The 12,974-nt window shown below is 48.8% G+C and overlaps 1 protein-coding gene across 1 annotated transcript; it reads left to right on the top strand.

The window, feature by feature from the left end:
- The first annotated feature begins 1,254 nt into the window (after positions 1-1,254).
- On the top strand, positions 1,255-12,515 carry PTGER4 (prostaglandin E receptor 4). Its single transcript, XM_045186381.2, has 3 exons — positions 1,255-1,843; positions 2,290-3,214; positions 10,529-12,515. The coding sequence occupies exons 2-3, from the start codon at positions 2,333-2,335 to the stop codon at positions 11,117-11,119; spliced, it is 1,473 nt and encodes a 490-aa protein (XP_045042316.2). The 5' UTR covers positions 1,255-1,843; positions 2,290-2,332; the 3' UTR covers positions 11,120-12,515.
- The last annotated feature ends 459 nt before the right edge of the window (positions 12,516-12,974 follow it).

Raw genomic sequence — 12,974 nt, forward strand, 5'->3', positions numbered from 1 at the left:
TAAATTCTTAGGTTTGTTCAATCATGAAATAACATTCAAGGTGCCAGTGCCTGCTTTTTATATAAAGAAAACGAGTTATTTACCCTGGGAGCAAATACAATATATTAAAATGTGTGTATAGGGCACAAGGACAGAGGTTGTTCTAGGAATTTAAGTTGGGTGAAGGCCCATGCTGTCTCACTTTATGGTTTTAAAAAATGGTGAAATGGTTTTAATAACACCATAAATTTTCATAATCTTCTTTTCTTTTCTTTTTTTTTAAGTTCTCAGTTCTGATTTTCGGAAATAGATTGGGAACTGAATAATGAGTATACAGAAAAACTGTTCCCTCGCTGAAAGAAATCACACTATAATTCAAAGAAAGAAGGTAAAGCAAATTGGCTTTTCCAAGAGTCCGTCGTGGAGGTAATGACCGGAGAATTCCTTTGCTCTCCTGAGTTTCAAATCCCTGTCTCACCCTGCATCGGCCTTTCAAAGGATTCGCGGGGCAAGTGTCTAACGCGAATACAACAGGGCAGAGGCCCAGCGCTAAGCCTCACCGCTCCTGCAGGGCAGAGCTCCCGGGAGGAGGAGAAAGATCTCAGCGGTTAGACAGACCGCCCTCCCGCGCTGACTCCCCCACGTGGTCCTCGCGGGCCACCTCTCCACAGCTGCAGGGCTCTGCCATCTGCGCCAGGAGAGGCTGCAGCCCCTTCTCCGTTTATGCCTGGGGCTGGCCTACCGAGCGCGGCCGACAGCCTGGGAACTGCCAACAAACCCCTTCGGTTCTTCCCCGCCCAAATCTGGTACCCAGCTGCCCATCACCCACCCGGTCCCTCCTGCGCACCGACTTCTAACCTAAGGCCCCTCCCGCGCACTCATCTACACCTCCACCGCTCCAGGAAGACTCCTAACGCAGTGGACCTCCCATCCCAGCAACCTGAGGTTGCGACCCGCGTGTACAAGTGCTAGAAATAGCCCACAGGGGCCAGGGGGCAGTGAGTTAGGGATGCTGGTTTCAGAGGTGGCCCCCTGGATGCCAAGTTCAGAGGAGAGAGGAGGATGGGTGCCCGGCCCCCCCCCCCCCCCCCCCCCCCCCCCCGCCCGCCCGCCCGCCCGCCGCAGCCGCTCAGCCCCCAAGCCCCGCCCGCTCCGCCCTGCTACCTCTTTGCCCGGGGAAGGGCGTGCCCCGCCCCTACCGATGGGCGCCAATAGGCGCCCGGCCGCGCGCCGCTTGTCCCCGCCTCCGCAGGGAAACTTGAGGCCCGAGAAAAGTTTGTACTGAGAGCGGCTGGAACTGCCAGAGCGGAGCTTGCAACGCGGCGGCCGGCGAGGAGGAAGATGAGCGGTCCCAGATCAGAGCCTCAGGCCCAGTGGACATCAAGCAGCCCCCGGGGATCCAGAAGCAACCTCAGGGGCAGCCGCCAACCCCGGTAGCCGCCCGCGCTGCCCAGGACTGCGGAGGAGCCAGCGGGAGCGGAGCCTCGGTGGAGTCTCCGAGGCTCAGTGCCACCTGCGCGCGCCACCACACACCTGAAGGCCATCCGCCCACGGGCTGGACCAGCGGGCTCCACGAAACTTGGATCGTCTTTGAAGGAACGAAAAATAGAAAGAAAGAAACCAAGAGCAGGCTTCCCCAGCCCATACCCGCTGCCCTTCCACTTCCCCGAGTTTTTGAAAGCTGGCCACTCTGACCCCAGTTCCAGAATATCGGCAGCCGCCGAGACCTGGGTCTGAGAAGGCAAACGCTCGACAAGCTCCCTGACACGCGGGGCGAGACTGAGAGCAGCTTGGAAGCGTGTCCGGCACATCTGACACTGGACGCCGGGCGCTCAAGCGGCTGCCACCGCCGCGGCCACCACAGGTGAAATGGGGATGGGGGGCCCGGGCAGAGAGCAGAGGGTGGGCGCTCCTCGAGCGGAGCCGGGAGGAGAGAGCGCGCTCCCCAAATTGTCTTTCATAACTTGTTTTCAGTGAGGGTATCATTGACTCAGAGCCTGTCGGGAATTGGAGCGAGCCACTTTTCCCTGGAGATAGGTCTGGTTCATCTTGGCAGCGGAGTGAAGCTGGGTTGGGGGGAGGAGAGAATGGCAGGATCGACTTATAAATATTAATGCGAGTTGAGCGGGGCTGCGGGCAGGACGTTATCCGGGGCTGGAAGCTCTGGATCGTCGCAGCTGGCAAGTGGCTGCAATTCACAAAGTAGGGTCGAGCGGTTTCCCTTGTCTGGATCGTTTCTGGGGCGCGCGTGTGGCACTTTGCAGGTGGTATTCCCGCTCACCGCGCCTGTCTTTCTTCCGCCATCCTCAGACCCAGCCTCGCACTTCAAGGCCGCCTACCGCTGGCCATCACCATGTCCATCCCCGCGGCCAATGCATCTTCCTCCTTGCTCACGAACAGCCCGAACAGCCCGGTGACCATCCCAGCGGTGATGTTCATCTTCGGGGTGGTGGGCAACCTGGTGGCCATCGTGGTGCTGTGCAAATCGCGCAAGGAGCAGAAGGAGACGACCTTCTACACGTTGGTATGCGGGCTGGCGGTCACCGACCTGCTGGGCACGCTGCTGGTGAGCCCGGTGACCATCGCCACGTACATGAAGGGCCAGTGGCCCGGCGGCCAGGCTCTGTGCGAGTACAGCACCTTCATCCTGCTCTTTTTCGGCCTGTCGGGCCTCAGCATCATCTGTGCCATGAGCATCGAGCGCTACCTGGCCATCAACCACGCCTACTTCTACAGCCACTACGTGGACAAGCGGCTGGCGGGCCTCACGCTCTTCGCAGTCTATGCGTCCAACGTGCTCTTCTGCGCGCTGCCCAACATGGGCCTGGGGAGCTCGCGACTGCAGTACCCGGAAACCTGGTGCTTCATCGACTGGACCACCAACGTGACGGCGCACGCCGCCTTCTCCTACATGTACGCGGGCTTCAGCTCCTTCCTCATTCTCGCCACCGTGCTCTGCAACGTGCTGGTGTGCGGAGCGCTGCTCCGCATGCACCGCCAGTTCATGCGCCGCACCTCGCTGGGCACCGACCAGCACCACGCTGTCACCGCCGCAGCAGCCTTCGCCTCCACCACCAGCCGGGGCCACCCGGCCTCCGCCTCTCCTGCGCTGCCGCGCCTCAGCGACTTTCGCCGCCGCCGGAGTTTCCGCCGCATCGCGGGCGCGGAGATCCAGATGGTCATCTTACTCATCGCCACCTCCCTGGTGGTGCTCATCTGCTCCATCCCGCTCGTGGTGAGTGGCCGGGGCTGAGGTCCCGCTCGGCCCATCTCCGCACCCATCTCCGTCCTTCGCCTCCCGCCCCTGCCCCTCCTCCCCTTGCTCTCGTTCCTTTGCGAGGTGTCTCCAGGTATCAACTCCCGGTCGGGGCTGGGATCCCCACACTCTGCTTTTCAGAGCAGGCCCAACCTGCCGTGTCCCTAACGTGATGCTGTAGCAGGTGCTTCCCGAAAGCCTGATTTCCTTTCTCTCCTGGGACAGCCCCTATCCCTTGCTGCCTGACATTGACCTTGAGCCTTCCGGGAACCCCCGCCTCTCTATCAGATGTGGAGAGGAAATCAACAGTGTGACTTAGCCCCGTGACCCACACTGTGAACAGCAGAATCCCAAACATCAGGGGTGCTGGTCTCTCTGATGTATCCCGTTCCTTAGGGTGGTGGGGTTTGGAGTATTTTGATTTATGTAGGGTCTGGGGGCAGATTCTGTAGAATTTTAGAACTAGAAGACTAATGCGTGTTTAGTCTAGTCTACCTCCTTCACTTTACATAGGAAGTGACCTGCTTAAAATAACCTAGCAGAAGCCCACTGGGGAGCTGGATTCCCTGCTCTTTCCCGTGCTGCACCTAGGAGGACACCTCAGTGCACATGTGAGTGACACTTCCTGCACAGGGGCCAGCCTGGACTCAGGTTCCTTCACTCTCCGTAGGGTCAGGAAAGCAAAGTTTCCCCGGGGGGGCCTATTACAGGCAGGCTGCTGGACCTGAGCTATTGAATTTGCACCCTGAACAACTGTGAGAGGTACGGTGCCGTTCTAGAGAAACGGTGCGGTAGAGATGGTGGTCTTATTTATTGTCGGTCCAAACTCTGCAGCCGGCACCTCTCTGCCTCCAAACCCTGTGCGTACAGTGTTACACCCTGTCTCCCTTCCAGAACACTTCTAACCTAGGCCTTCGGACGGTGGGTGTGTTTGGGTGCACCCGGCATATAGGACATCACCTTCTTTAAAACTGTCTCTGCATTAACTTTTAAAATGTTATCAGCAGAGAAGTTGAAAACCTCCCTAGTTCTCCTCTACTTTGCCTGTCAGTAAAATGGAATGCACTAGAAGCCAATGGGAAGAGGCACATAATACTTTATCTAGAGTTTCCCTTAAAAGCAACTACTTCGGAGTTTTCTCAACTCTCAAAACACTACATTCCTGGAAATTCTAAGCTATGAACTCAAAAAGAGGTGACTTCTCTTTCCTATGCTGAGCAAGAGAAAATAAGTGTGATTGGCTCTTATTCCTTTCTTTCCCTTATTAATTCTGTCCAGGGACGTTGAACATAAAAATATTGTATCTCTGATAAAGGTGACTGTAAATGGAAGGAACTTGGAGGTGGCTGAGAGGCAGCAACAGTAGCTCCTTGCTGATTTGTATAAACAGAACTAAATATAATTGGCCAGAGGGGCCTTTAAACCACTCTAGGACCCAATATAATTTAGAGAGTTAAGTCACACTTGAGCCACATAAATATATTTTACTGTGTGTAACAGCAACTCAGAATAAAGTGGGATTTGGAAAGACACGATGCAGCCCCTGCTGGAGCTCCCTACTCTGGCCTCTGCCATACCTTGTACAGAACCATAAATGACAGAGGGAGTGGTGGTTATTTACAGAACCTCCGCTGTAAAGAAGAGAGGAGTTAGGCTGGAAGCTTAGCAACACGCACACACTTTTTAAATGTATTTTGGTTGGAGGTAAGCATGTGAAGCTGTTGATTACTTCACAGTCACAGATTAGCTATTTTCTTCCAGCATCTAGAGAGATACAAAATGCTTAATTCATCTTGTGGGCTGAAGGGGCAGACCTGGCTTGGTGGTGTGGGGCCAATTTTTACAAAGCCTCTAAAATTACTGGAGAAGCTGGAGGCAAGAAAGTATAGGAGCTGTATTTGTGGTTTACAAATTCACCACCGTTTAAGTAACAAATATTGTCCACTCTATAGAAAGTCATTGGTGTGTAGTAGGTATTAAGTCATTTTACCCTGAAATCTGAAACCGGGTCAGCTAAGAAGTAAACACAGGGTGAGGCTTTTACATGCCTTTGTAAGTAATATGGAATCATACAAGTGATCAGAGCTTCCGTTTTTAGCCTTTAGGTTTGGCTACCAAAATCTCATTTCAGAGTTATTTTAATTGTAAATTAACGACATGCAATAATGATAGGCATAGTCCCCACCCACCCACCCACAGTTCAGCAATTACTGGAAGGATTAAAAGGGAAACTTATCCACAACTACAGTCTTATTTGGCTTCTACTTACAACTTTCTTGTTTTTTCAGGTTACTCATATTCATACTGTAATTTAAGCTTAAACTTTCTGAATTCCGACTTTTAAAGCAGTCCGACCATCTTCAGTTCAAAAAACACTGATGAAGCATCTTTTTTCTTTAACTTTATCAAGTCAAGGTGATTTGCTCATCCTATTTGAGGAAAATCAAACCCTTCAGAATATTTTAAAGGTTTGGAAAGGCTAGTAGAGCTAATACAGTTTACTCGGAATTTCAGAAAGCTTGACACCGCCGCTGCAAAACAGCCAAGGTCTTGTCTTTCCGACACCAGGGAACGGTAAGCCCCAGTGGCTCTTAGCAGTTGATCTAGAGTTCAGGAAAAAAGTAAATACCACTTTGTTATCCAAAATATGTCTGTCTCATACATAGAGCTTGGATTGGAAATGAGAAAAGTTGGGAAATTAGTTATGGATCTAAGGAACTGTGCTGAACTTGCAAGATTTTCTAAAGCGACTCATAATCAACTAACAGAAGGTGTAAGTCTTGTCACCATTGCATGACAAGATGTAATGGGAAGGTGCACCTCGCCTACCAGTTTCTGGTTTTGTTTTTTAAGTACAGGAGAAGCTGAAGAAATGAAAGAGTCTACACTTAAGATAAACAAGAGGGACTGTATTCTTTAGAAATAGGCAAGCAAGACAGCCTCATAAGGTCTGGTGTTAAATGCTGTAGCTTTGATGAACGCTGGTTTGCCAGGACTCGTGTTAAGACAGCAACGATTATCAAATCTCCGCCTCAGAACTAAACAGTTACACTCCAGGATATGGAAAGGCATTTCCCCCCACGCAAGCACTGCCGTGTTCATTGTTTACTTGTTTCTTTTCTTTTCTTTCTTCTAACGCTGAAGTAACCAGTAAGCATCTCTGTTAGGGGTAAAACGGCCAATTTGATTAATCATCTGCCTGAAACTTAGGTCTTTAGGAAAAGAGCTTCCTGTGTTTTTGGTTGCTTACCATAAACTGGTTGTCTGGGTCAAGCCCTCCCCAGCATTGATTAGCAAAGGTGCCTCAGGCAGAAGAAAACCACGGAGATACTTTTGTGTCCTGCGGGTAAAGTGGAAATGGGGTCATTAGCCTCCTGATGGGGTTTCAGAAGGATGAAACTCACAGCTTTAGGTACAAGAGTGCCATAGGTTTGGGTACCACTACAGCAGAACCTGAAGGATCGCGCCATTTTTCAAATACACTGAGCTGAGTTTTAAAAAATAGCAACTCCTAAAAGCAGCTTTTTAGCCATAACCTAACACTGCAGACCTCTTCGTAGCACCTCGAAGACCACAGAATAACATAAAGTATTTCCACATCTGGCATCTCATTGAAAAAAGCTGTGGGAAGAAAATAGGGCTGGTCAGTATTTTCCCTCTCTCTACACCTCGGTTTCCTCAGCTGCAGATGAAGAACTTCTATTATTGTGCAACTCACTGGGTAGCTGTGGGTGCGTCCTACTCTGATGCGCTTTTCACCACATACGGGTCACTCCTGTGACGTGCTTGGAACAGAACCAGCAGACATGCAGGAATCTAGTTCCAGGATCTTGTCCCTTATTGAAAAGCATTTCTACCTGGACAGTCAATTACTAAAACTCAGTTTCATCAAGAGTTCGGCATTCCTTTTCAATTAGACATTCCCTGCCAACTGATTGTTCTGAAACAGGAAGTATGCATTTTTGATACCGTGTCATTACTGTACTTGAAAGCTACCTCTGAGCTGTGGTTTTCAAATTCTTGATATATTATTCCACAGCAACCAAGCAGCTACATATGAGTTAGCAAAAGAGGGACAGCAGCCAACCGATACGTTACATGTTAGCCATTTTACTAAGCGCTTTCTTAATTTCTACATAAAGTACAAGGAGCAGAGCCAGGATCTGAATAGAGGTTTGTTTGGCTCTGCAGTTCGGGCGTTTAACTCTACAGCAAACAGCCTCCTCGTAACTTTGCTGTCGCCACATCCTTTGTTAAGTTTGTCATATTTTCTCCTACACCCTGACCTCTAGCCATCCCCAAGAAGGTGAGAATATTGTGAGGTAGGCCAATGTGAACAGTAAACTACATGTGCAAATATCCAAAGCTATTAAGAAAATAGACTCACTTTTAAAATTGCAAGAGATTACACATGTTGTTTGTAGTCGGTGAATATTTCGTGGTGTTTTCCCCACCCCCTGACTCAGAGGTTCCGTTTTTAGCAGCAGCACGCTCTTCCAACACTGAAAACTGCCTGAACGCGTTTCCTTGTGTAGCACATAGGGCCTGTTGGGCGAGAATGCCAGAGAAGTGCTTGCTTCACCTACCCACGGGACCCTGCTGTGGATAGTCCCCTCTTAACCTGGGGGTCCCTCTTTGGAAAGAGCATATCAAGTAGCCTTTACAGTGAGGCAGAGACTGCTCTACTTTCTTAAATGTTGCAAAGTACATGGAGCTTATGTTCATTTTTGTCTTTTTCTTGTTGTACATCAAATCAAGCTCCATTAAGAACATGCTGCAAAGCCTAACTCATTGTCTTGATTCTTCTCAAATAATTTAACCGACTTTTGAGAATTTTTTTTACCTGAATTTGGGGTGTTGCTTTTTCTACTCATCTTTTTGCCACCCTGTGAACTCCCCACTGCTGAAACGGTAATAGGGACCAAGCTCGGTGCCTTGTATTAATTGTACGCTTCCCCTCCCCCTCCCCACCCCCACACCCCCACCCCGCCCACTATGGAATTCTAAAATAGGGCTTCCTTAGTTTCCTGCCCTTATCTGCCTAAAAGCAGGGCATAAATTTCCCTTCATGAAGGTGGCATAAATTTTCCTCCCTCCCCCCCTTCCTCCCCAGGGCCAGGATGAGAAGAGTGAACCTTATCACAGGAGACAGAGCCAGCACCAAGATGAGCATGCGCAGACCGTACTTTACAATAACAATAATGTAATAACAACTTATCTTCCTCCAGTTCTGCCATACATCCCCTAGTTACTGCCCGACATTGACATGCTTGGAAGCCAAAATGTCGCTTCTTTATTAAGAAGTGTATATGAGCTTTTCTTAGTTACTTTTTGGGAACTACTGTACATGTAAAAATATTAATAAATTTGTATCCTTTTATCCTGTCAAAATAAATAAGTAAATTATGTTAAATAGGGCTTTCTTTCATTTCCTTCCACGGTACTCAAAATTAATCACTGCTGTGGACAAACTAAGGCTTAGAAATGCTTCTTTCCTTGCCTATCATCACCTGGGATTATGAAAGCCCATTATCCATTTCTTTACAACACTCTGGCTTTTCTAAAAAAGGTCCTAAAAATTTAAAAATAAAATGCTAGCCTTTAATACATTCCTTTAAGTAGCTACAAATTTCATTCCTTTTATATCCATTTTAACTGTCCAAAAGTTCTCTTCCTTTCATTAGTAACCATGTTTTCTCTGAGGTAGTGGAGGGAGAAGCAACCAGCAACAAAACATCTAAAGGTTAAAAATATCAGAAATGCCAAGTTCAGACTTAACCAAGATTCTGTCCTGAAGAGTCTTGGAGATGGCTGGGCGAAATGTTCTCAGGAAGGTTCTGTGGGACCAAAAGGTCCCAAGTGGAGCGACACTGCCCCCTGGAGGCTACAAGTCTCAAGTTCAAGTAACCCTGCCATGGGTTTTTTTCCCCAGAGGCTATGAACACACAGAAGGCAAGGCCTGATTTAATCCTTCATTTCTTTTATCCTTAGGAACGCAATATGTGATCTGAGTAAAATAGAAACCTCATGCTTTTTACCAGTAAGTCCATCAGCAGGAAAAAATTGTTAAACAGAAAGCTGGGCAGCCTGGTAGAACAGGAAGAGCAAGCAACATGGGTGTCATCTGGAGACCCGGGCAGACAACAGAGTGGGGGGCCTTGATCAGTTCCTCAAATTTCTAGGTTTCCTCTGAGAAGAGGCCTGTGGACCTGAAGGAGATCAATCTCTCAGTGTCCAGACACAGCAGAGAACCTCAATATAGGGGATGGTAGGAAGAAACCAAGATGCCTCAGTTAAGCCATCCCTGGCCAAGGGGTCTGCGGGCTGGCCCAGGTGCCCCTTGGACTTAAATAGCTCAAACTGCACTAGAGTGAGTTGTCATCCCTACTGGTGAGTCCAGGGTGCTCTTTTAGCTCTAGGCCATTTACCAGCTCAAACGTGATCCCAGGGACAAAGGCAGGATTCTGATTGGAGTTTCAGGATGGAGTCAGTGAGCTGAGTTGTTGAGCAAAACCATGATTCGCAAGCAGCAGGAGCCACTGAAGCAGCTGAGCCCCATGATCAGATCTGCGCTTTAAAAATCATCTTCCAGTAGCAGTTTGGAGGACGGACTGGGGAGGGGAGCAATCGGAGCTGGGAAAGCTGGTTTCGTGGCTGATGCAACAATTCAGATGAGAAGTGCAGGCAGAGGGAAAAGACTGGAACCGGTTTTTAAAGGAAGAGTTTATTATGCCTGGGGAACAGACTCATAGGAAAAATTTAAACTTCACTGGTCATTCTGGGTGATAGGAAATTCAGATGTTGCTTCTTTTCTTATTCTTTCTAGACACTACAATAAGGGAATGTCTGGGCCTGTCTGTGATGACTAGATGGTTAGTTGACTTACGAAATGAGTTTTATTTAAATATATAAATGGCAGCTGGAATAGGGGAAATGGAAGTCGATTGATGACTTCATTAGAATTACCAAACCTTAAAAGCACTCACAGAAATGAAGTTAGTAAAATGCTTCTCAGGGGAACTTTATGCGTATGTTACCCATACACATGTCTTTGATCTAGGAAAGATTCATAACATAGATACAAAAATATTAAAAGTTACACGAACTCAAAGCATAAGTGTAATTTCAGTTTGTGGTATATCTGAGGCTCATGCTGTTTTTTCTTGGGGGGGGGCACGTGTTACCAGAAAAGAGGGCAGTCACCTAACTGAATTGCTAAATTCAACACTGCACGCACACCTGTTCCCAGTGGAGCACCGACAGAATCTCACTGTGGGCGTGTCATTTGTGCAGGTGCGAGTGTTCGTCAACCAGTTGTATCAGCCGAAGTTAGTGCGCGAAATCAGCAAAAACCCGGATCTGCAGGCCATCCGGATCGCCGCGGTGAACCCCATCCTGGACCCCTGGATTTACATCCTCCTGCGGAAGACCGTGCTCGGCAAAGCCATGGAGAAGATCAAGTGCCTCTTCTGCCGCATCGGCGGCTCCCGCCGGGACCTCCCGGGCCAGCACTGCTCCGAGAGCCGCCGGACCTCCTCCGCCGTGTCGGGCCACTCGCGCTCCTTCCTGTCGAGGGAGCTGCGCGACGTCAGCAGCACGTCGCAGACCCTCCTTTACCTGCCCGACCTCAGCGACAACGGCGCGGCCGGCGGGAGCCTGCTGCCCGGCGTGCCCAGCACGCGCCTGCCCCCCGCCCAGGCGGACACCGCCTCCCTGAGGACTCTGCGGGTCTCGGAGACCTCGGACTCCTCGCAGGGGCAGGACTCGCAGAGCGTCCTGCTGCGGGACGAGGTTGCGGGCAGCGCGGGGCCCAGCCCGAAGGGCAGCGCCCTGCAAGTCCCGTTTCCCAATGAAACACTGAACTTGTCGGAAAAGTGTATATAGTGGCCACGGAAGGCAACGCCGCGCCGTTCCTGGAAGCTTCTAAAATCCTGTGCAACAGACACACAGTGAAGTGTTCCGCTGTTCGCAGAAGGGCTATCTTCGTCCCGCGACTCACATGGAAGAGCGTCTGGTTTTTGAGCGCTTTGCAAACAATCGAGCTCATTCACGCGGCTCCCGTGGCCTGAAACACATGGGCGGCCACCTCTCCCGGTGGATTTCGGTCACCACTTGATCGCCGAGACCTTCCCTTCGTTTTCTACTTGACAGGAAGCTGGCAGAATCTTGCTGTGTTCAGACCATCAGGAGCTTCATACCTGGCCCGCTGCAGCCGGCCAGGTGGAAGGGCTTCAGTCCGGTAACTGTGAGAACTACCTTAGGGATGATTTCCGTGTCTCACTAAAGCATGAAATGTGAATTTTATTGTTGTAAATATGATTTAAGGTATTTAAAGTATTTTCTTCTCTATGAGAAGGTTTATTGTTAATACAAGGTATAATAAAATTATGGTAACCCCTCTCTTCCCAGTGTAACTAGCTGAAGTTATAGATGGTTTTTTTCCCCCCCATAAACAAGTTCAGGCCAAGGTGGTGAAAATTCAGTGAAACTCACTATAAAAGGGGTATAGATTTTTTAAAAGAAAGAGTACGGTGAAAAGAATAAAGAAAAATACTATTTAAGACATGAAAATTGCAGTCCAAAATGTTCAAGTTTGTTCCCATGCTACATATAGTAAGTAATACAGAGTGACAAACGTTTAGTGCTGACTACATGTCCTGATCCAGAAAACTGATTTCTGGAGAACCTAACATGCTGGCTGGCCAATATTTTCTACTTTTGTCCCCACAAACTGGTACTTTTTTAAATGTCACATAGGTTTTTAAAAGTCTGTGATACCCAAAGTGGAACTGTACAATATAAAACCGTCTAAGCAGCTTGCTTTCCCCCCTGAAATTGTGCACAATTTTACTTTCCTAAGAGATGAGCTGGCATATCCATGAAAACTTCAGAGGAAGACAGATTTGCATGCACCCTAACGACCTTTACTGCAAGATGGGAGAGAGCTGGTTAAACTAGCCTTTCACAGATGTTAGCAGACTCTCACAAGACGAGGGGAGATCAAAGAGAGAAAAAATAAAAAGACAAGGGGTGCAGAATGTGGGCACTCGGGGTCACCTTTAACAGTCCTGTGTCACGCCCCGTGATGCTGTGCACACATGTGAAGGAAACCCTCTCAAAGAAACATTAAGCATGTTTTGTTGCTTAAAAATGTTTTTTGTGAATTGCCTGGCTGTAGTTACATTCTGATCCTGATAGTGATACGGTTTAAAGCAGCAGTTGTACCAACTGAAATTATCTTGGAGATTATAACAAATAAATACACTCAATCTGAGCTCCATATCCTTGGTTTTGGAGAATGGTGTGATTTCTGTTGGTTTCGGGTTATCTTCTGTATCTCTTTCACTTTGAATTTTTAAAAAATTTATTTTGAAATAATGTCAAATTTAGAGGAAAGTTGCAAGACTAGGACGAAGCCTTGGATCTACTTAGTGGAGAGTGGCATTTAGAAACCAAGATGTAGGTGCGAGGTACACTCAAAATCACCCATTTGTACGGGTGGTGGGGGACACGGTATTCCTTCCTGCTTGTAAATTCTCTGCATCAGTGGTCCTCCCACTGCAGCAGGTGACAGTCACCGGAGACTTGGAAAACACACAGTTTCTCATTCAGTAGGTCTGGGGGAGCGAGGGGGTGTGCACATTTCTAGAAAGCTCCTAGGTGATGCTGAGGAGCAATAATCCCCAGGAGCGAGGTCATTGTTTGCTACTAGCAAGTTTTCAAATGTACTTTTGGATGA

Source organism: Desmodus rotundus, chromosome 1 (genome assembly GCF_022682495.2).
Source record: "Desmodus rotundus isolate HL8 chromosome 1, HLdesRot8A.1, whole genome shotgun sequence".
NCBI lineage: Eukaryota > Metazoa > Chordata > Mammalia > Chiroptera > Phyllostomidae > Desmodus > Desmodus rotundus.

Bases quoted from the DNA above. Each gene is read 5' to 3' on its own strand.
- PTGER4 (XM_045186381.2), top strand. From the start codon at position 2,333: ATGTCCATCCCCGCGGCCAATGCATCTTCCTCCTTGCTCACGAACAGC. The intron at 3,215-10,528 runs GTGAGTGGCCGG...TCATTTGTGCAG, and splicing joins TCTGCTCCATCCCGCTCGTG to GTGCGAGTGTTCGTCAACCA.